The following is a 25385-nucleotide window of genomic DNA, read 5'->3' as shown; positions in this document are numbered from 1 at the left end:
GGGGGGAAAAAGGGGGGGAAAAAGGGGGGGAAAAAGGGGGGGAAAAAGGGGGGGAAAAAGGGGGGGAAAAAGGGGGGGAAAAAGGGGGGGAAAAGGGGGGGGAAAAGGGGGGGGAAAAGGGGGGGGAAAAGGGGGGGGAAAAGGGGGGGAAAAAGGGGGGGAAAAAGGGGGGGAAAAAGGGGGGGAAAAGGGGGGGAAAAAGGGGGGGAAAAAGGGGGGGAAAAGGGGGGAAAAGGGGGGGAAAAAGGGGGGAAAAAGGGGGGAAAAAGGGGGAAAAAGGGGGAAAAAGGGAAAAGGGAAAAAGGGAAAAAAGGAAAAAAGAAAAAAAAAGGAAAAAAAAAGGAAAAAAAAAGGAAAGGAAAAACAACTTCATTTTCTATTTTTGTGAGCACTGGAGAATAAAATAAAAAGTGTTCATACAGCCCAACAAAAAGGACAGTTGTATATCTGTGTATTAATTACTCCCTGACTGACCACGAAACTAACTGATTTTCTTTAGAGCAACATACAAGACAACAAAATTCAATGTAGAGTAAAAGTATTTGGGGTTTACCAACTAAAGCCACAGCAGTAAAGAGCTTCCTCTTTGCACCAGCAATGTATGTTCTCACTGGTTTGTCAGCATGGGCATTGAGGTGTAACCTGTTAACAAGGTCCTCTGCAACCTGTGGTTTGGAAATTTGAAGGCCAGCAAAGATGAGCCAACTTAGGCAGCGTTTGTGCTTAGATTGAAAGAACACTCTTGTTAATGTATATTAAGCAAATGTACAAGTTGTTTCTTTAGGTACCCCCATTTGCTGCATATTATTACTTTTTTCAGTCCTAGACACATACAAAAAGTTGCTTTGGGACCCTTTATTTCTCCACAAAGGATAAGGATTTTCTATATAGAGAATTTGGCTTTGTCATTGATTGTAACAGTCATTTGCATTCATTTTGTGGCAATGGGTCTATCATCTTAAATACTCCTCATTTCACCTCGTTCTCTGGTATTTATTTCATCAAATGTTTCAGTGACTGAAAACTCAGGAGACAAAATTCTATATCAGCCACAAAAAGATGGAAATGGCAGAAAAACAAGTCACAGGTCAAGGATTTAGAGTTTCTTAAAGACAAAATGTAACTTAGGGTTAAATTAATATACCTTTCTAATAACTGAGAGGGCTAAGTTGACCCTAGTTGGTTTGGTTGTAATTGCTTAAATATGTGTGATCTGAGTAAGTTGGGCAGGCACATGAGCACAGCTGGAGACAATGTTCATGCTGTCCCCTATGACTTTTCTTCTTTACCTGTCAGAGACAGCCCTACTGTACAAGGCTCCCTCAAAGAATTTGAAATGTAGCAAGAGCCTTGCCCCACCTATATCAACTATCACTGCTGGACCAGCCAGGGAGACCTCATGCAAAAACACGAGGGACACAGCAGTGACTTTTCTACTCAACACTGCCAGATGCACCCTGCAAAGCAGCAGGTGTTTAGTGGCATGCTGCTGGGTGGCTGTATCATCAAGGGTCGATCAGCTTTGTAATAGATCCTGTATGTCTTCAACCTGGATGTACCACAGCTGGGAGATTCTGGTAAAACAAGTAGTTGCATGGTGCTCTATTGCCTGAGATCAACTGCCAGAGCATCCCCAGCCATATAGTGCATTCTTTTTGCTCCCTCTGCACTACCTTCAGCAATTCAGCAAAAAGGAAGGACTGGAAGGATTAGTCAGATCAGATGGACAGTCTCCAATTAAGTCAGAAAATCCAATAGAAAGATGTATCAATAAACAATATTGTGAATTAATATTCACTATCAATTTCAAATAAACTGTTGTAAGCATAATAATATTTTTATAAAACAGTTTTATGCAAACTCTTTAGGAAATGATTCTGATATTTGTGATTAGCAAGATTTTTCAGTGCTATGTATAAAAATGAGACACCTCCGACAGCAAGTTCTCTGTAAGCAGGAACAACGCTCCAGTGGTGAGAATCTGCAGTACTCTACTGTGGATCCTGGCACTGGTGTTAATAGTTGCTTGTGTTTGGTGTACCTTAATGTATAATCTGACAGCAATGCAAGTTCTCAGTCAAAAGCTGCATTTCATAAATATTGTTCCGACTACATTAAATGCAGAGTTTCTTAAAAAAACAACAACTTTAACAACCATTAAACCACCCACAGGTAGTGTTACACTGAAAAGTTCAAGTCTTCTGCTATTTCAGAGTTAATTCACAGTGGTTTACTTTCATTTAGATGCTACTGCTGTTTATTAGTAGAAGCGCTGCAAATTTAAACATTCTGTGGCTTTAGAAATGGCCAATCATCTAAGCTATATTCTAATAGCTGAGCTTTTTCGGTTTTGTTTTGTTGTTGGGTTTTGGTTTTGTGGGGTTTTTGTTTGTTTGTTTGTTTTTTACTTCCAAACATAGGGCTCATTATACACTGAAACAGCCTGTAAAGTGAACACCCCTAAAGCATATGGTAGACAGATTATCCACTCTACTAAACTGACCTGACTTTACGACCACTGGGAATGCAGGCATGTTAATGACAACTCCCACAAATCCACCAACAATATACAGAGAATTGCACAGAAAAGCTCATAAAAAAATTAAGACCGGACAGTGAAAAAAATGCGTGATCTCTTGTTTACACCAAAATTAACATATATTGCAAACTACAACAGGCTTCAAGAGTTGTTAAACAATAAGGAAAAGAGGACTACATATCACAGCTGAAACGCAGTAATAACTAACCTTTAGCTATGACCAGAACCACTTGTATTGGGTTTCTGTGGCTGGGTTTTGGTAGGAGGGGAGGGGCCGCAGGGGTGGCTCCTGTGAGAAGCTGCTCGAAGCTTCCCTGGCTCCAAGCCGGACCTGCCTCTGGCCCAGGCCGAGCCCATCAGCGACAGTGGTAGCACCTCTGGGAGAACAGATTTCAGAAGGGGAACCTGCAGTGAGTAGGGGGATTGGAATGTGAGAGGAATCCCCCTGCGGATACCAAGGTCAGTGAGGAAGGAGGGGGAGGAGGAGCAGGGGAGGAAGGGATGCCCCTAGAGCCTGTGGTGGGCAGGCCGTCCCCCCCCAACCCATGGAGGGGAGCGGGGGAGCAGATGCCCACCTGCAGCCCGGGGAGGAGCCCACGCCAGAGCAGGGGGATGCCCCCCAAGATGGCCGTGACTCCATGGGAAAGCCTGTGCTGCAGCAGTCTGTGCCTGAAGGACTGCAGCCCGTGGGAAGGACCCATGCTGGAGAAGTTTGTGGAGAACTGTCTGCCATGGGAGGGACTCCACGGTTGAGCAGGGGAAGAATGTGAGGAGTCCTCCCCCTGAGGAGGAAGGAGCGGCAGAGACAAGGTGTGGCAAGCTGACCCCAACCCCAATTCCCTGTCCCCCTGTGCTGCTGGGGGGAGGAGGTGGAGAGAACCAGGAGCAGAGTTGAGGCAGGAAGGAGGGAGGGGCGGGGGAAGGTGTTCTCAGGTTTGGTTTTACTTCCCATTATCCTGTTTTGACTTGATTGGTAACAAATTAAATTGATTTTGTTTTTTCCCCCCAAGTCAAGTTGGGTTTTTGCCTGTGACCATAATTGGTGAGTGATCCCTCCTTGTCCTTGTGTTGACCCACGAGCTTTTTTTTGTATTTTCTCCTCCCCATCCCACTGGGGGGTGGGGTGGGGAGGAGTGAGCAAGCCGCCTTTGTTGCTGGCTGGGCTTAAACCATGACACCACTATCTCTAAGACTGATTTGAAGTGTTACCAAAACTCCTAGTCTAAGTTAGCAAAATGCCATTCTTTGAAAAAGACAATGAACGCTGCACAGGGAAGATTTTAGAAAGCAAAGGAATAGTGCCAGAGAGAAGAAAAGAACATTCAAGTAAGCTAAGTCTTGCTGTACTCTGTAGCCCCCAAGAAAACTCAATCATGTATCAGGTATGAACACAATGCTCTTTGTAGGGAGCAACATCAAGAAGAAGACTTAGAATTCTACACATAGAATCCTCCCAGCAATCCAATATGTACTCAAGCATTCAGTTCACAGATACCCATGACTACGCCATCTCCTGTTTTGTACAAGGAGAGAAAGCCTGGCAACTCCTCTGCTATGGGGATTTTGTAAGACGAGGTTTACTTAAGATAAGAAGAGAGGGGTGGGAATCATGTCATAGTACCCACCTTTCTACTGCTTTGAATGCGTAGAGCTTCCAAGATAAGCCTTGCAGATCATTGGCAGTGTGCACCACAATCTGGCTTGATATCTAGATATGCTTCTTTGGTGCAAAATGTATCAAATTAGAACAGATTTGGAGCTCAATCACATCAACATAAAAGCAGAAGGATTAGCCAGCTTTCTTACTCCTAATGATTTCCCAGCTGCACCTAAAAATCTCCTACTCCTGCTGTCCTCAACCCTTACATTTCAAAGAAGCACTGCAGAGCATGCTTCAGCAAATATAAGAATACAGAGTTCATTCTTCTTCCAAGAGATGACCCCAACCCTTTTTCTCTTTAATGTAAATCATAAGATTTCCAGTAATAACAGTCTCAGCTTCATCAGTATGACCTAAACAACAACAAAACAGTCATTTGAATGAAATTAGAAATATTATGTATTAGGCATACTGTGGAAGAGCCTGCACATCTCCACTATAACTTCATTTATCTGTATAACCAGTGGCATCTTGTGGTTTGTATCATAGCATACTATCAAGTGAAAATGAAAATCCCTCTTAAAATACTTTAAATGAAATTCAGAATTGAACATGTGACAAATCTTCAAACAGATGCACACAATTATGTAAGAGATTTACAATTCTAATGGTTTCCTTCTAGTGAACGTGAGATATATAGACAAGCACCTTCTTTCTCTCCTTGTCATATTCATCATGATGTTCTATTTCTGGTTTCAATTACTTTCAGCAGTGAAGAGTGAGGAGATACATCAATTTATTTAGCAAGTTGGTAACTTTGAGGCCAAATTAAAAGACACAGAGTTATATGCAAATATATACATTCTGAGTGTACTTCAACCATAAAGATGGTTTACATCTAGTCATGGCTGTAGTAATGTATTTAAATTCTTTCCTTCCTTACCCCATCGCCCCCCAAATCCAGATTATAACAGACTTTACATCCATCAGCTAACAATTTCCCTATTTCAAATATGTCTTAAAATTATTTACCCAGTCCTTGTCTCGACCCACAAGTGTTTCTTTGTATTTTCTCCTCATCCCACCGGGGCCGGGGGGAAAGAGTGAGTGAGCGACTGCGTGGTGTTTTGTTACCGGCTGGGCTTAAACCATGACAATAGCCCAAAAACTCTACTCTAACTTTTCCAGTTTTGCAGCAAAAAGAAACTTTCAGAGCAGATTCAGGAAGTAAAGTAAAACTTCACATTACATGAAGTTTAACATTAACAGCAAATGACCCGTTTTTCTCCTCCTTTCCCATTCAGTTAATTACTGTTTTGGAACATTAAGTGCACTCAACTTTATGTCAGGCACTTAACTCCTGCTGCTGATAAATCTGTCTAGCAAAGGATTTGATCCTTGAAGTTAGTGCTTCAATAGATAACTTTAGCAGCAACACATCCTGTAAGTCACCCGCCTGCTTGCCAATTTATTAAAAACAAAGTGAATGTATGTTTCTTTCCACATCAAAACCATGTACTCTGTAGAATATATGTGTGTGCATGTTAGCATAGACACTCACTGGTAAACATTCAGAGGCAGGCTTGGAGTGCTGTATCATAGGCAGGAGGGAATGAGAAAGTAACAGGTTACATTTCCATACAGCTGCGGTTCCAAAGCATTCCCAGGCCTTATTTTCTTTATAGGCAACTAAAATGCACACTTTCTCCAGCCACTAGCCATTTCAGAGTTGAAACACAGCAGCTGTTCAACAATTGACAGCAGTGCCACACAGTCGGAAGGGCCCGCTGACAAACATTTCCTTTCCTCTGAGATAGCTGCATTTCAGTGATAAACCAGAGTAGCTAAATATTATTTGCAGCAGCCCTCTGATCCCTTGATCGCAAGCATATAGCAACAAAGTCTGCTCTACAATCTATGCAGACAAAAAATTAAGGCAGCTGAAAGGAAGAACGGTCTCTATATGACAAATGTGAAACTAAGGCACAGAAGGCTGCCTATAAAGAATAGCCTTAAGCCTATATGTAAATCATCTAAGGTCCAGGATAATCAGATTAACATTTATCTTCTCCCACTGCACCACAGTAACATAACTCATCTCTAAATAACACAGAATTGATTTTGATCCACTTGAAGCAGGACATGTATGTGAATTACCACACCATTTGAAGAACTGTTCCCCAAAAGGTTTTGAGAACTGCCATTGCAGTAGCTGTGTACTAACTGCCCAGAGAATAGCTGGATCTGAACATAAAGTGGAAGCTCTTAGGTACACCAATTATTCATAAATACTTCTGCATTTGAAATGGGTTTTATGAATACCAGATATTTCAGAGAGCACTATTCTCACATTATCTACAGAGAAAGTTACCCTTGTGGCTCCTCACCAAATACAGACAGGAGACAGCATGTGCAGTAGTGTTCATTTACATATGCACGTGCAGAAAGACACCCTGCAGGCACAGCATAGAAATCTGTTGGTGTCATCCCGCTCATCACAATCTGGAAAACTTCCCAGGCACCTGAGAAAAGCTCAGTGCCACACGGGACAGTTTACTTATGAAATCCAGGTCCGTAAGCACACCACAGATCCCTCTCCATCTTCAAGCTTCCACATAGCTCCAGATCCTGCTCCTCATCCTCCAAACCAGTTGCTGCTGGGAGGCCGAATGACACAAATCAAGCAGTGACAGCAGGATTCATCTGCACACACACAGGCACACTCTCCTCTACTACCTGGTGTTGACAGGGCTTGTGAAGAGTGTAAGATTAAAGCATTAACAAGCCTATTGTAATCCATGGATCAGTTCACACTTCTCAAAGCTACTGTCTCCAGTTGTCTGCAGATGAGGTATTAACCAATAAGAAAGTGTCTGCCAGTGCCACCTGAAAAGCTTTTCCTCACACCTGTGAGTACTAAAACAATAGCTAAGGGTCTGAGACTCCAGGGGTCAGAAAGGTAGCACAGCACTAAAAGCCCTATCAGCTCTCACTCAAAGACACCCCTCTTGTCAAATTCAAGTCAGTTATAAAAGTAACTCTTCCAGTAAGGCTGAGGCAATTATTTTAACTGTGAGGAAGTCCTTCTTAGCCTACGTCATAGGCTCATTCCTACACCATTTCTCTCTCAGAGGATCACCATCAACTTGAGTTTATGTTCTTCAGCCTATTTACAGATGGTGAGTATGATTACTCTATACTCCGAAGTGAGAGTAACACTGTATGCGTATGACCCAAAGTATGAGAGTTAAGCGAATCCCATGAAATTTAATTAAAACTATGTACTTCTATCATTCAGGTGCTTTTGAAATTTCCATTCTTCTTAGGGTGTCTTAAAAACTGCTTCATTTATAGTACACGACATACCATTTGGACTTATATATTGTAAGAATATATTGTCTTTTCTTATGAAAATGATAAGACAGAAAAGCTTAAAAGCCACGTTTAGGGCATTTTAAGAGCACTGCTGCATAACGAAACAATCAAACTTTGATTCCTGTTTTAAATTACACTTAGGATCAAAAGCATTCAATAACATATGTAAGATGTATGGATATTTAACAGCATCCTTTTGAATGACTACAAAGCTCTAGAGCAGATGCCAGAATCTGTTGCCAACTTCGTGTCTATTAAAGTGCCACAATAATAGATGCTAGTTATGATAGGCTTTTAGCCCAACTGTTAGAGAGGAGCTGTCAGTTCATGGAGAAAACAAGTAATTATAGTTGAGGGGTTTAGTGCAATAACAATTATCCCTTAATGTATTTCCTTTAGATTGAGGGAAACATATTCAAGTTTTCAGCACTCTTCTAGTACTCAGAAGCAAAAACTACCACCGATGAGTTATGAAGAGCAAACAACTAAATAAAAGACTGTGTGGTGATTTCTAAGCAGCCTGGAAGAAATGTACTGTTAAAACAGTCAGTTAAAAGTCAAGCCAGGCACAATACTGCCCAAGAGAAGGGGCAAAGACTTGTAAGAATCTTTTATTTCCCCCAGTCTCTCATCTAGAAACACCCGAATGATTAGCTTAAGACAGGAAAAATTCAACATATTGCCTGTCCTGATGATATTATTGGGGCACGATGGCAGTTATTGCTGAATACTCAATGTCACATTGCAGGAATCATACCTTTTTCTGGAACAGTACCTAGCTGCTGGGGAACAAAAGCTGCAAAGAACCAGCAGGCAGCCCTCTCTCATACAGACAAGGAACACTTAGCAGACCCTGAGACAGTAGCCAGGAAAATGCTGCGTAGATAGGAAAAAAGATATTTCAGTTACATGCAGTTTTGCTTCTGGAAAAAGGAAAAAGGAAGACAATAGGCAACATTCTGGAGGTTATGAGGACAATCCTAGAGCCATAGCAACTACATGGGACCAATCTACACAGCAGGAATGACAGACACCAATTTCATATCATGCTCCAGATTTCTCATGTTAATAGAGATTCAATTAAGCACAAGAGACTGAGCTGCTCAAGTCGAGGTCAGATCAGAAACTTCCATCTGCAGAGACAAAAGAAACCCCCCACATTTTACACTATGCCCACTTGGTACTTAATTTCTGATATTGGCCGACTGCCTCATTACAGAAAAAGAGCACTGTTTGCTGGTCATCTGTATCTCTAAATTCAAAACCTCTCAGTGACATTCCCAGATATTGCCATGATCTATGCTAGTAAGCTCTTAAAAGCGTTTTCTGACATGCGTTTGGTCTCTTCTTCTTGGATAATCCCAGGCAGCTGGAATATTTTAGGGACTGCTCCCAGCAGGCAGTTAGAATGCAGCCACCACCTTGTGACGTTTATAACATTTAACAGCAGAGTGCTGACAGCTGCCATCTCACCACTCAGATGTTTGGTTTATTCATATAATCATTGAACAATTTTTAATTCCTTCAGAGTTTAATCCCAACTCTGAACAAAACAGTTTTTCCGAGCTGCATGACTCAGAACATGTGGTGTTCCCTCCCAGTTCTCTAAGTGTGATAATGAAGCTGTTGAACTATTCATAAATTTCATTTTGTTTAGAGTTTTTGTGCCCGAGATTTCATTTGCATTAGTGTTATTTTACTATCCTCAGTGATGTTATTGTGTTTTAACTGGCATAACAGACGAAAAAAATCCACATTGTTTACATAAAGTAGTAGTAATGAAAAATCTTATTACTTAAGCTGTTAAGATGAAATATTAGATATTCTCTCATGTAAAAAAAGTACAATTGTTTTATAAACTCCACAGCCCAACCTGGCTTCAGCTCCCCTGCAAATCTGTTCTGGTTAGTTACCTGATGAATATCCTGTTTTGGAATTCCACGCAGTGTGCAATAATAATAAAGATGCTCCCAACCCATTAAAAGTTCATCCAGGACATCTTGCTGTGGACAACAGCCGATGAGAATGCCTTCAGAGCTAGCAGACAGTATATCCATTTCAGACCTATTTAAAGAAAAAGCAGAAGACTTGAATGTTGTTTAAAAGAACCACAGCCTTTGGTTTCACCCTTGGGATAGAGAGTCTTCAAGACAAACACACTTACCCTCAACTCCATAGGTAAATGAGCTTGAATCTCTTCGCTATGATCACTTACCATAGTGTTAGCCATTAATATGTATAATATGAATGAAATAACCATGGAGGTGCTAAAAGTCCTGTGTACAGCCCCCATCAGTTAATATTTAAAATAGGGAAACAGTAACTCGATATGATTTAGTGTTTAGGAACTAACTACTAGACAACGGGGCTTTATGTTTATGTCAGAAAAGGTAATGGATTGTGGTCTGGTCAATAAACCTTGAAGAACCGCTTGGAACTGCCAAGATTAGGGAAGAAGTATGTAAAAGGTAATTCCTACAGGGGGAGATCATGACCACCTACTCATTGACTCCCTACTCAAATGATACCACCTACTCAAAAGAAGACAATGGAGGAAGAAGACAGAGTCTGTGCACTAATTTACATGAAGGGCGAAGAAGAAAGAACCAATCGTTAAGGAAAAAAACAACAATTATTATGTTGAGTGTATAAATGTGAGGATTTCTGAGACAAGGGTGTGCTGTCTTGAGACAGGCACCCATTCATGCGCATCAATGACATTAATTTGAAAATACCTCGACTCTGTTATTGGCTTGCACACCGGGTAAATGAACCCGGTTTGTGGGACAATAGTACCACCCACATGCAATGTATGCTTTTTGTCCCTTCCAGATTAGCACTGCCACCCATGCATCACTATTCTAACGGTCTGTGCATCAAGGTGAACAGATGAACACAGGAGGATGATAGATCTACGAGAACTAATTCTTACCAGGTTTACCTCCCTTACCTCTTTGGGAGACCCTGCTGTAAGGAGACGTATTTCACAACCATACTGTGTGCAATACCTTCAATATTAAAGGGGCAGTAGGGGAGAGGGTGGGGGAGAGGGAGAGAGAGAAGAGAGAAGTGTTGCTGTGTATTCTTTGTGTGTCTGTGCACACACGCATGCATGCATTCTCTATAAAACAAGAGTAAAACAAATGCAGAATATGCGTTAAAAGACAATACAGGAAAAAATATAAAATGATCCTGATTTAAGAGACTTTGGCTGTCACTTTGTAGCTGTACAGCATTACTTGAAATTACATTCATTGCTAAGAAGCAAGCTTGATTGCAAGGGTGTCTCATTACCCATAATGATACTAAATCTATCCTATTTATTCCAACATCTAATTCAACATTCAATGATTTACATGTACAGAAAAGACCTGTCAAAATTAAGAAAATTTTAAAAATCTGAGCTTTGAAAGAAGTTTTTAGAAGGTTCTGAGTAACAGAATGGTTTTCCCCTTAGTAGTTTTCTACATTTCTGGTTAAGAGAACGAAAAATATGATTATTCATCTAGACAAAAAGTAAATGTATTAAATGCAGGATCTACAAATACCAGCACTAGTGAAAATATAAATATGTATCTCCTGTTAACAAGATTCAGGAGTCTGCGGAGAAAAAGAAAACACAAATTCTGCATTTTACATAACGTACCACAGCAATAAAAATGTACTTTAATGCTATCAAAAGATAAATTATCATGATTATGACAAACCTTGCTGGGAACTAATTAGAATGGTCCTTTGCTCTTAATGGCAAAGATATAAAATTTTAGTATCTTTGTAGGTTTGGATGGTGCCAAGGAAGTTAACTGCCTGTAGACATCTTTCCAGACAAAGACTTAGCAAAAAAGAAAAAAGCATGATAGGGGAAGAGGATACCAGAAGTATACTTCCTCATTAATTTATATCCACTTATAGGTTATTTCAAATGAAGTATATACAGAATTTTTACCAGCTTGGTTTCCAGCCATACCTAAATCAAATTAAATTATTTTTTTTAAGGTCATCTTTACCATAAGATATGGACTGATTAATGTTGACCTGCATAACCTGTCAGAAGCAGTGGATTCCTAATTTAATGAACCCTAACGTAGTGAAACACTCTCCACAGTGAAATGCTGTCTAGATGCTGCTGAACAAAAAGCGATGTGTCTGAGGTTTGTTTTACTAGGAAGATTCAGGCACACTAACAACGTTTCCTTTTAGTGCAGCTGCTGTCTTTGGAGAAACAAGAGACTGGGCTTTTGGTAATATGCCAAGTTCAGTCACAAGAGAACAAATCACACTCAGGGGTAATTTCAGGGACATTTACTCAGCATGAACCCTGTAGCTGGATAGAAACATCTAGTCTGGAATGGATCCATACCATGAAGAACAAAAAATAAGTATGCACAGCTGCAAAAAATAACAGACATCTAATGTTCTTCAGCTAGAACTGTATTAGACAATAGTTACTCAGTGTGCACCAGGAAATAAAAACACATCAGTGTCCCCAGTGCTAATTGTACAAATATGATTTTAGTGTTGTGCGTCCCGTAAAGCACATAGCCTTAGATAAACAATACCCCACCCCCTGACCTTTAGCTTTCATAAAGGAAGAGTACAGTGAGAATAGATCATTTAATATACTTACTCAGTTTGGTCCTTCTCTTGGAACTTTATCCATTAGCACTGACCTTGAAAACTTAAAGAGCTGCCATTAATAAAAAGATTCTAACGTATTCACTGAAGAACTCATGGACATAATTTTTTTTTTTTCATCTCTGTATCTGTCAAAGCATAAAACAATCTGACCAGAGAGAAAAAAAAAAAAAAAAAACGCCGTATGAGGATTTTGGTCTTTTATTGAGACTTTTTTGGTGTATATATAGTACAATGCCTATTCTTCCCTCAGCCATATCACTGAGTAGATTTCCAAATCAAAAAGCTGGAGATCATCCCTCAGTTTTGTTTAGCCAGGTCCTAAGCTTTTTCTGAACACTGAAAGAATAGATGAAAGAAAAACACAGCATAATGTTTAATTATACTACATATCTTACAACAGGAAACTGCAGTCATCTCTGGAAACTGATTTTCCTTGAAATTCAGTTAATCTCTCAGATTTCATTGTCATGGGTCTAAATGAAATTAACGTTTCAAGTAGTGATGGCATGATACCAGAAAACCTTTTTACTAAATGATACACTGTAAATGCTTTTCCCTTTTTATTTTAAATTCTGATGCCATTCATTAAACTAATTATAATCATCTTCTTCCTTAACAGACATCTTCATATATGATGTTATCAGAATCAAATTGGAAGTATATTTTTTTAATATTTTCTGAAACATAGATTAGCATGCAGCAAAATGCTGATTTTTTTTCTCAAGCCAGATAAAAAACAGATGTTTGTTTTCTGCCCTTTTATTATCAGCATGCTAGCGTTTCTCATTAGGCCACTCATGTAAACAACAGGACATATGGGAAGAAAAAAACAGCTCCTTTTATTAAAAAAAAGAGAGAAAGAACAAGTAAGTACAGATTCCAACCCCTCTCAGCCTTTTTGTCCATAGTACAGTAAACACAATGAATTCCAGTGTAATATTTAAAAACTATAGCCAGGAAACCAGGCTTTTACACTAATATAGGACTTTCTGTATCATTATAGAAACACTTGAGTAACTGTTATCTTTAAATTCTGTCGGTAATTTTGGTTATATATCCTGATCAAGTTAAGACACAGAACTAACACGGACATGAGTTTTCTCCTTCCTACTGAAGACTTCATTTTTAGACTATGTTATGCTCAGTCAATACTTCCACTTACTATTTAATTTCTCCTTTAAAGTGGAACAGCTGCAGCAGACAAAACTAACAGAACATGTCCAGAAAACTTTGTATGTTAAACAAAATCTTAAAGTTGCAAAATTACATTTCTAGTACACTTTCAGAAAAGGTGAACAAAATGTATGGCATCCTCAAGAAAAACAGCACAGTCTAGCACTTGAAGCATGGAAGATATTGTATTCCATCCCCTTCTAAGTGCTTTGGTCTCCATTTATACAGAAAGAATTACGATACATTGGTGCAAATCATCCTGAAAAAAATCCAGGACTCAAGGACACTTCCGTAAGTTTGGAGTGCTCGTATTACAGAGTTTTGTACTATCGATGAAATAGACTTGCCAGACTTGCAAGATACTGGGGATAATAAACTAACCTCTGAGCGAATAAGATTTTTGATTCAAAGTTATTCCTCCACTGATCATTTTAAGGCCTTTTACATCAATCTATTTCTTTTGTGCATTGAAAGAAAGCCCTGAAGTCCATTTCCAGCCCTGAAGGGCTACATCGGGTTGGCATGGGGCACTCTAGTCAAAAAGCCTTTGCTGGCACTGAAAACAAAACAAAACACTGGAATGAGCGACAATGATCTTGGACAAAACCTGCTGCCTTCTCCCACCTGAATTGGGCCTGTAGTTTCCAGAAGGCTAGGCTGGTTATTGCAGAAACTAGATTTGGTTCTTATTTGTTACAGTGGTTACCAGCAATACAGCTTATAGGTAGCTGTGGGCTGACATTCAAAGGTACACGTTTCAAGGTTCCAGAGACAACTGAGTACCCTCAATATCAGCCTTGTGGCTTTTTTTGGAAAAATTGTTTCACTATTGACTCTGCTGTGCACTTTGCTTCACTTTTTGTATGCTTTTTCTGCAGTTTTTGAATGCAGTTAAAATAAAGACAGTGATATATATGGTACTTACAATGGCTTCTGTAGAGAGATAAATTCCATTAATTAGTCAAAATGAAATATAAATTTACAAACTGCAAAAGTAGTTAGACATTCCGTTGTACTCTTAACTGCACGTTCAATTCAGTGCATACTAATGCTCAATTAACATTATAAAAAATCAAGGTTAAAATATAAATAATGTAACTATAGCTTAGTTATAATTAAACTAATTATACTGATATACAGTGTAACAACAGCTATCTCAGCCATTATATTGATGTAAATTTATTCTGCTTTTCAGGTAAAGCTATCTGAATTATATCTTCATTTATCAAGCTGAATATCATAACTATCAAAAGAGTCCAAGTTCTAGCTATAAAGAAATACTTTACTTTCCCCTCTTTGGCGAGCAGTTCTTTGGTCCTACGACTTTGTAATCCAACAGCTGAGATGATGACTGACACTTAATTCACATAAGATGAGGAGTTGGTGTCACAGAGGATCTCTCTGTGCAGAAGGACAATGGAAATTCATGGGAGATAAATTCCTTCATAAGGAAGACTGCCAAACGCTTCAGGCCTGAGTGGGGTAACTTATGAACAAGCCAACACCTGGCTTATCTATTTCTTCTTCTATGTACCCCACTACAAGTGAGACTTTGCTCTAAGTATGAACTTAAAGTCAATTCTATTCAGCAAACTACAATGGCAAAGACTGCAAAATAGCACCAAAAAGGCAAACAAACCACTAGTCACATTATTTGTTATTTTACATTGATCTTGACGTGACACATAAAAGCATTCTGACACTTTCTCTTCCAAGCTGTGTTTAGCCCTCCTCAATTGAGGGAGGCTTTATGGCACAGAGGCACTGAATAAGGCTTGGACACAAATACGGAAAGGTGAAGAAAACAAAGAATGGCCCATGTACACTTAAAAAAAAAAGTGGAACAGATGTACAATATCTGCTGATCATGCCAGCAGAAATTCAAAGCCTACGAGGACCCTGTTCTCCTTTGTTTTACCGATTTGTCAAGTGTCAGCTTTTCTCAGTATATATTTAATACAGACCTTACTTCTTCATGCTGTTTGACAGAAAAGGTAACTACAAAAGTGTTTATAGTTTTATACACTAGCTTTCATTTAGCCAGCTCACACACTGATGGCAATCTAGTTACGGCAGTAAAGCTAAGCATAAGCTAATTTGAGTCCATTTGTGCTCTTAAAGAAGAACAGCTGTGCTACAGAACACAAAAAAACCCTTCTAAATATCAAGCAGACCATGCAGTTAACTATTATACATACTTAAGCTTGACAACTCCTTTGTATGGATGTTGTTCAAAAGCCAGAGTCTCCTAATGTCCTAGACCACCATACTTTATAGCAAATTTGATGAAAATACTCTCCTTTCTAGTCATTTTCCTTTTTGCTTTTAATATTTCTGCCCTTTATGAGAAGGACTGCTGGTACTTCAGTATCAGTATTTTATTTCCACATCTTCCAAAGTAACTGTTGCAATGCTGCTTCCTCCTTTGGCACTCTTTAGTACTGGGGTTGCAAATATCCCTAATATGGAGACACACTCCCTACATAATTATTTTTATGTTTTATTTTGACAGATACATCACTGATAATAGCAATGTTAATGAGGTTCACAAAATAATAAAAAAGGCAAAATCCCCTGTGAATGGCATTTTGCTATTATCTTCACAAGATTGGCTGTGGTTGATGATAAATTCCTATTATTTCTCTTACTGGACTATCTTTATCACATCACAGTTACTACCAGAATGGGATTGGAAAGGTTAGGAGTTGCCTAAAAACATTTTCTGCAGAAGGATATGAAAATTTAAAAAAATCAGGGTTTTGATAGACTGCTCAGCTTGTACACTATAAATGTGCATTTGCCATGTAAATGGTAAGATACAAAGTTTAGGCACATAGTACATTTAAAATATCTATTTAATTTGTAGTGTATCAAAAAGAGAAAAGCTTAATAAAAACAGATCAGAAGCCTTCCCTTCCTCAAAAGAATGCCCCCATCAAGAAGAATGCTAGGAAACCCCAATTTGCCGAAGAGATAAAGTTGGCTCTGGTATTTAATAAACATTCCTGCTTAATAAAATCCTATCTTATGAATCTCAGTGACATCGAAAACTGTTAGATAAAACCTAACTTCTACGCATTTTACTAAGCTGCTTAGGAATTCTTAGATTCTTAGGAATAAGCTCCTTTTTTTTCGATATTAAATATTCAACATACAACGTAGAGGCTAACAAATCTTTTAGAAGTACTTCAGGATGTTGTGAAACTGCTCTTCTGCCCTGTTAAGAAGGCAGCTGCCACTCAGAAGAAAATTCTTCTTATTTTCCTTGAGAATCTAGCAAGAGTTCCCTGAACACAACTTGATTATCAACCTGTGAGGCTCTTTCTATATAACCCTATGCACCTCCAAGATGTTTTAGGTTGAACTTCCCAAAATTCTACATGCACTTCTGAAAAAGCTTACCTTCCATTTCTAGTCCCCTGTGTTGTCCAAAGGTGCAAAAGCTGTCCTGTAAAATTCAATGCTGTTTTCAGTGCACTTGCCTCAAAGAGACACTTCTGACTTCATTTATTTTAAATTCAGTTAAACAATTACAGTAGCAGTCAGGGAAATGTACGTATGGTTTTGTTTGGGGATTTTTTGTTTGTCTTTTTTTTTTTTTTTTTTTTTTTTTTTTTTTTAACCAGGAACTGTCAAGCATAGTTATTCAAGGAAAGAGAAAGTGTTAAGAGTTAAGGATTTTCTGCATGGAGTTACATCATGTAGGTTTTCCAATATTTATAATAAGAATTTTGCATATTAATTTCATTATTTGATTATGAAGAATGCATCATGAAGGATCCATCAGAGTATAGTATCCTGTCCTTTCAGCATCACAGAGGACAAAAGTTGTGTCCTTTCCAGTCAAACCCAACAGAGATGGGATCTACATCTAAGCTGCTGCCCAATTTATTAATCAGGAATGGCTATCAGAAGTAATGTCTCTATGGAAGCTGCTTCATTACACAGATTTTAAACAAAAAAGTCTAGATCTGCTGACCAGCAAACGGTCTGCAGCTGTGACCAGCAACTGCTTTCTTCAGCTGACTCTCGTCTCTCCCTCTGTGCCAGGAATAGCAAGCTTTTGAGCACACTACTGGAGTAAGAAAAGGAGAGGATTTCTTACCATGATATCCCCCTTCCTCCATTTATCTTGGGTGTAAATACAAATAAATCCACCTAAAAGTCCCTGGGAGTAACTTTAGTCATTCTTCTACTGTTGAGGAAGGGTTCTCCTTGTGGTTATAATCTTACCTATGGAAGAGTCAACAAATTTGCCCCCTAGTGATTTTCAGTAGTACAGCAACACAGTGCACCATGATCTGCTTAACAGCAGTTGCCAAAATATGAAGGAAGGAACAAAGTCAGGAATGACATCAATCTCTTCTTCCAGCCTCGAAGTTGTTTGTTTCCCCAAGTTTAGCTACTGTGCAACTGCAGCTCTTGCTTGAGGTTGCCTTCTCAAGTTAGTGATAAGTTTTGAAAACTTGGGAATGTGGGTTTTACACTCACTTCAGCCACTTCAAACACATAAAAATCCACAACCTGGATGACACCACCATAATACAGGGTGATAATTAATGTTGTCAAGGGTATTTTGGATACTTAAATGCAAATATCTACGGCTTCCACTTGAGCCTCCTAAATGTGTCAAATCTCATTACCTGTATTTTAGCATATGATAAATAACATTGCATCTTAAAGTATGCTTTCATGTTGGATTTCTAAAACACAGTGGGGGAAACGCAAGTAGCACACATGATGTGCACAGAGAGCGTTTAACCTACTGTTAAATGCCAGAAGCATACGAACGCTGACCTCAGAAGAATTTTTATCTGTTCAGCCACAGGTACATAACAACACATCTAGTAAAAGGAATACAGGTATTGTTAAATTGTTTTGTGATTTTAAAAAAAAATTATCTTTAGGGGTACTGATAAAATAAGTCATGTAGTCAATAAACATGGTGTAAGTGCCAATACGTGTGATGATGAAATATATTCTTGCAACTTTATATTTGCTTTCAAGCAGATATTAAAATTTTTGAATTGTCACACCAGATCAAATAATTTGCGCAAATATAGATCTGATACCACATTGTACAGGGAAAGCCATATGCAATCCATGAATGCACAGGTAGGACCAAACACAAGTCCCATTAAAATCTATGGAAAAATACCACTCAAAAATCTAAACAAAACCTAGGAGCTTCAATACTGCCTTGAGGGCAATATCATATCAAAAGATTATTACAGATTTTTTTTATTTCTGTAAATCTCAAACCCTCTTCAGACTCAAGCTAAACTTCTGACCTCCATGATTTCCTGGTACAAAGCATTCCACCATTTCCAAAGAACACCAAATGTTAATTTTTACCCGATTTTAAATCACTTTTGTTGTTGTTGCTTAATGTCTGAAAATTTTTGTCTTCTGTTCTGGGAAATTATAAATGAAAACATCTAAAATCTCTATAACCATTGTAAAGCCTCTCTCATACCACTTCTTATTCTCTTAAGAATCATTTTTCCAAAATCTCTTTAGTCATTCCTTCTTCATGATTAACAATTATTTGATGGTCATTTCAGGAGTTTATCATCAGATTATTTTTACACTGCATCTCTTGAAAAAAAAAAAAGTTGTTATGAAAGGTAATGAAAAAAACAAACAAAACACCCTTAAGTAAAATCATGTTTCGTAGTGGTAATTGTGTCCATTTCAAAAGAAGTATAAACTTTCCAGAAAACTGAATTTTGCAATTACTGAAACTACTTACATTTTCAAGTTAAATCTGCTGATCATTATCTTTTGAAGACGCAAGCAAATGCTGAAAGCATTTAATTTCTAAAACAAAGACATTAACTTCTCATTTTGGAAATTCCAAAATGCTTAAATTTAAAAATTTGCTGAATTAAACCCTTCACCTGTCCTTCTCCAAAACACATATTTTGAAGTAGACGTTATTTAGGAAAAGAGAGGTTTTAAAATTAACTAGCTCAGAATACATTTACATATACACATATACATTTTACTTTCAACTAAGATGTAACTTTACCTCCCCTCCAATTTTGCTGGGAAAAATGGCAAATATTGGTTACATCTACCCTGAAAAGTCCATTATTTACTTATCACTCCATCAGAGTTAGCCTCAATATCACCAAAACTACCTCCTATCCTAATTACATAGCATATTGATCAAGTAATTCATTAAAGACTTTGAGGGACACAAGTGTCAGAAAATATTTTAAAATTATCTACTTGAAGCACTGCTCATCAGCCTAAGCCTGGAAACCTTTCAGTGCAGCACTAGTATGGGGGATATATGCCCATGGGTCTGGACATGCTGTATGTTAAGATTTTCATTACAATTTTAAAAGGCTTATCATGTTAAGGCTTCCTAAAGCCTACTCTTTCGCTATCAAACAAGTTTATTCTCAATTAACAGAGCTGTCAGGTGGAATTAAATAATGCTAAAATGTTTTCCTGCAGAGACTTAACAGCAATAAAGCAATATACATTTAAAAGGGAAGAAAGGTCTTTGGAGTACAGTGTAAAGGACTGCAGATGTGCTGAGTCTTTGATCATTAGCATTATCTATTAGCACTATTCTGATCAAACCCTGTGTTATTTACCCTGTAGGAGCCCTGATAACAGCACGTCCTGCAGATGGAATGATATCTCCACTCAGCATCTTAAATGTTGTGCTACACACAGCTCCATTTGTTCCCAGGAGTCCAAAACACTAACAGATATATATTAAAAAAAAAAAAACCCACACATGGGGGGGAGCACTTCCTAGAAGTGACTTATTTAGGATTCTAGTCCTCCACCTGCCCAGTAACTAAATGCATTATTTATCCATATTATTAGTAAATGCTAGATTTGAACCTGAGGATCTGAAGTCTTATTTGAGAGCCCTGACTACCAGTCCATAGAGTCAGTATTTCTCAGTTTCTCATGACCTGCTTCCATCCATACAAGTAAATGAACACCGAACAGCCAAGACACACACTGACTCTGAACAGTTATTTCAGGCCCCTCGCTGCAATGGATACATGTTTAAGCTAGGGCAGGATTTGTATGAAGTCTACATGTAGCATTTCATAACTTTTAAAATACTCGTTTCATGAACTTACTTATTGATAAATAGGCTTTAATCAGCAATAACATCCTCTTGGTTACCCCAGTTACCCAATAGCTGATCTATAACTGGCAGGACATCACTGGACCTGCACTGCCATGCACTAGATTCTCAAATCTTCCAATTTGCTACCAGCAACCAAGGAAAGTCTTCTCCTTATAAGGATTTTTGAAATTAGTATCTGCAATTCCCAAAAGCATCAAAATAATAAAAAAAACCATAAACCAAATAAATGCTGTTCTGAAATCTTTAGGATTACCACATTCAGTGTTAAATTTCAGTTCATTAAAATAGTATATTAGTATATTGTATACTATATTAAAATATACTGTGATGATTTCAGCATGGGAACTACAAGTTTGCCTTGGTGACAAATTCAGGATTCAGTCCATAGTTTACAATTGAGCTAGGTATTCTTTGCTTTCTCTTTGGACATTGAGCTGGCATGCTACCTACTTGTTTTTTATGTTAGCTTATAAAACAATAACTTCGTAAAGATAAGTAAGAAGACAAAATTAAGACTGATGAATTTGTAACCCAAAAAAATAAGTGAACAGTTGCTTCCTAAACACCACAAGAGCTTCTGCTTTTATCCAGTTACTGACTTTCAGAAATTACTACAACTGAAATTGTTCTGCTGCTATCTACAGATCTTTGATTGTAGACATCGTATGTTGCTCAGAATGAAGTTTTACTTTCTGAAAGAAAAAAAAAAAAAAAAAAAAAAGACCTCTTTACCTCTCCCCTTGGAATTCCCAAGCTTATGCTTTCCACAACTGTGTTCTTCTTACTGAAACCTCCACAACACTTCCTGAGGTTGTACAGAAGGAGGACATCATTACCAGTTCTTCCACCAAACAGTCACTGTTGCTCCATTTCTACATTGTCTTCTGAAGGGCTGACCATGCTGTTAATTGAATGCTGACCCCTAAAACAGAAGATGATAACAAATGACACATGGCAAATTGGACACTGCTGTACTCTGGGTAACTCTATTTCCCTGGTTGCAATCCCTCAAAAGCTTGGTGACCAAATCTCAGCAGAATCCAAGGAAAACGGCAACTAATTGTATTTTTTCTGCAATTTCTACTAATTTGGGCACACCATGTTATCAGAAGTATTCATCTTCAGATGTTCAAAGGAATCCACCATTTTCTTTCTTTAAAAATTAGTTCAGTGTCCACTTTGGCAGAACACAAATGGTAACGTATCTTGGTTTCTGGAGGAGATCCCAGTGAAGAAAAAGTCATAAAAGAAGAAGTAGTGTTGCCTGCAGGGTCATTTCCACAAAAATCCAGCCCGGGAAATTTATCTCAAAGGGGCTTACATATGAATCTATGCCAAAGTTGCTGGTCAGGTCAAACTTGATCTGATTGTATGAAAGTTCTATTAAACCCTGGCCTAAGCAGAATTGTGGGAATACAATGAATGCCCATTTGAGGATATTGTAGATGTTCTGAAAACTCTGCCTTGAGATTCAGCAAGAGGTGGGGGGCGGAGAGAAAAAAAAGGAAAAAAATTAGTTTTCTCCAACAGCATATTAAGCACACTTAACAAGCTGGATACAACATTCAAATCTCACTCAAGGTGAACAGATTTCAGAAGGGGATATTGTGAAATATTTTGGGGCAGGGTTCATCTCTTACTGTATTTTAGACTGCTTAGGGCCATGGGATTCTAATTTTAGTTGAGGTTCACAGACTGTAAAAAACCACATGTGGCCATGATCATTCTGTTTTCTTAAAATTTTAATATTTAATTACTATTAATTCTAAATCACCAACTTAAACCCAAGACAACACCAAATCTGCCTGCAAACTTGAGTGACATGTAATCCAGATTTGACTTCAAACATCAAGTTTTTTACCTAGTACATGCACAGATATTCATACACATTCTGGATCTCCTCTCCATCAATTTGCTTAATTACCATTGTGACTAATAAAAATTACATACATGGAGTGAGAATGCATATTACTATTCATACAGTGCTTTACAGATCCTAGAAATATGTGGCTTATCTCGTATGTCAATATTATTCAAACACATTTTACAATACATATAAACTATTCAATTGACCAGAACAGCTCCTAGACAATTACAACTTAATGGTCTGGAAAATGTCAAGATTTCAATTAATGCTGTTCTTCCATTATTACAACGCCTTTTTTTGTTTTGCTTTGTTTTGTTATAAAAAAGTTAAAATTCAAGATGGTAACAAGCAATACAGTATACACTAGGACAGAAAAAATCATGAATGTTTAACGCACATAAGTTTTTCTGCTGAAAAAATCTTGTTTGTGCGTATGTACAAACATACATATATTTATATATACAAACATATACATGCACACACATGTGTGCATACATCTCACTTATGAGTAACATAAAGCAAAGATTTTATACTGACCTGCACTTTGGAAATTGTAGCTAACAAATGAGGTAAGACAGTCACCAGCATGGTACATAGGCCAAACACAAAATTTAGGGAGATGTAAGAAATAAAAGCTGCATCTGAACTTGAGAAGAATCTGGATACAATATACATCCATGGTAAAGTTGCATATCTGAAAGTTTAAAGAAAAATATTATCACAAATAAGTTATGTTTTCACGTCACAAAAAAAAAAAAAAAAGGCAGTTCTCATACTAGAGAAAAACCCAATGGTTACTCCTTATTTTAAAGATATGCAAACAACTCTTTTGACCAACTGCAAAAAAAGGACAAATTTGGGATGTTTTCTTTATCAAATTACCTTATGATTCTATAGATCTACACATAGCTACTGCCATGTGATGGGCAGATATGATCCATTTTTGCATACATCAAGTACATATATTTACTTTCACTGTTCCAGAAAGCTCACAACCCCGATTTCTGAATGAGTGCAAACCCACGCATCTTAACAAGCCTCTTACACAGAAATAGAATTAAAACCAAATATTTGAAGCTTAAATCATGTATGCTGAGCAATCAGTTTTTCTTAGAGGCTTTCATAGAAAGAAAAAAGAACAAAAAAGGAAGGGGAGAGTGACCAAAGAGAGGAGGAAAAAAAAAAGAAAGAAAAAGAAAATTTTTATTAAAAAAAAGGAAGAAAAAAGCATTCCTCCTTGAACTGGAACTAATATTTGTGCCAGTAATATTTAAGAACTGAAATTTGCCAGAGATCATGTTAGCACTGTTATTACCTAAAACAGGTTATCAGTTAGTAGAGTAGTAGCCATCAAAAATGACTGCATAGTTACTTCATAGCACAATGATCATAAGACAGCATGTCCGTGGCTGCATCATTTTTAATGCAAATCTTTAAAGGAGGAGGGAAGGCACCCTCTATTCTGGCAAGTCAAATGATGCCTATCTAAAATGGAGCAGTCATATTTTTTATAAAGAGTAAAGTATGTCTAGCCAGACTAAAAAAATGCCCAAGCAATTTGATGAGCATGAATGTCATGTTAAAGAAATTTATTTTCCATTCAACATAGCACAAGGCCTATCTATCAAACTGTCGTGGTTTAACCCCAGCCAGCAACTAAGCACCACGCAGCCGCTCACTGAATTCCCCACCCAGCCAGTGGGATGGGGGAGAGAATTGGGAAAAGAAGTAAAACTTTCGGGTTGAGATAAAAATGGTTTAATAGAACAGAAAAGAAGAAACTAATAATGATAACACTAATAAAATGACAGCAGTAATAATAAAAGGATTGGAATATACAAATGATGCACAGTGCAATTGTTCACCACCGGCCAACCGACTCCCAGTTAGTCCCCGAGCAGTGATTTCTCCCAGCCCGGTTCCCCCCAGTTCATATACTAGATGTGATGTCACATGGTATGGAATACCCCGTTGGCCAGTTTGGGTCAGCTGCCCTGGCTGTGTCCCCTCCAACTTCTTGTGCCCCTCCAGCTTTCTCGCTGGCTGGGCATGAGAAGATGAAAAATCCTTGACTTTAGACCAAACATTACTTAGCAACAACCGAACACATCAGTATTATCAACATTCTTCTACTGAACTCAAAAACATAGCACCGTACCAGCTACTAGGAAGACAATTAACTCTATCCCAGCTGAAAACAGGACACAGACAGACTGCAGGAGCATAGGTATCAGCATATACTATTGCATGATGATAAGTATATATGTAGTGTATATATATAGGTGTATATATAAGTACTTCTTATATAGTATTAATATGCACATATACATAATAGTTTTAATAGTGAGTTCAAGAGCAACTAGCCAAAAATCTGTGAATTCACTTCTTTATTGCATTAAACAGTAGTTTAGATTATGAGCCATAAAAGTCCCTTTTAAATTCATACTGTGTGCTTTACAGATGAACTTTTTTCATCTAAGAATGCCAAAATCCTTTACCTTACGAAACAAACTTTTCAAAACCTGCTGTGAAGTAATAGTGATGTTATCCTCAGTTTACAGGAAGATAAAGGTTAAATGACTTAATGTTTGGGTCTCAAATGAAGATTTTAAGTATTTAAGATCACACTATACTTCTCAGCATCCTGTTGCCAGTCTTAATCACAGAATCTTATTATGGAATGCAGATAAATGAGAATTACATGCATAGTACTGGGGAAGGATAAAATGACCATAACAGGCTTCATCACATTTATTGTGTAGTTAGGCCGAGTAAAGGGTAGAATGGGAAGAGTGGCAACTCTGAAATTCATCAGGGTGTCCTTGAGACATGTTAAACTTACTGACTGACAGTTATTATACCTTTAATACATGTTAATACACATTGACCTTCTTGATTAAAAACACTATAATATTGTTACATCAGCCAAAGCTGAACAGTACAGGAGGGATTATGCTGAGATGATTAAGCTGCACCTGCAGTAAACAAAAAGATTTTTAGAAGACAGTCCAGCTGTTCAGTCAATGCTTGTTTCTTCTGAAATACCCAAACTTTAACTCAACATTTTGGT

The 25385-nt window shown here is 38.0% G+C and overlaps 1 protein-coding gene across 1 annotated transcript in view; it reads right to left on the bottom strand.

Annotated features, from left to right (window-relative positions):
- Window positions 1-25385, bottom strand: part of ABCA13 (ATP binding cassette subfamily A member 13) — a 160443-nt gene that overhangs the window by 25079 nt on the left and 109979 nt on the right. Inside the window, 6 exon segments of the mRNA XM_069778573.1 lie at window positions 510-665; window positions 9428-9578; window positions 19934-20043; window positions 21181-21363; window positions 21638-21907; window positions 22853-23009. Coding sequence (XP_069634674.1) covers window positions 510-665; window positions 9428-9578; window positions 19934-20043; window positions 21181-21363; window positions 21638-21907; window positions 22853-23009 — 1027 coding nt within the window.

The sequence above is a fragment of the Haliaeetus albicilla genome, chromosome 3, assembly GCF_947461875.1.
Source record: "Haliaeetus albicilla chromosome 3, bHalAlb1.1, whole genome shotgun sequence".
Taxonomy (NCBI): Eukaryota; Metazoa; Chordata; class Aves; order Accipitriformes; family Accipitridae; genus Haliaeetus; species Haliaeetus albicilla.
This window is presented reverse-complemented; position numbering and strand designations above follow the sequence as displayed.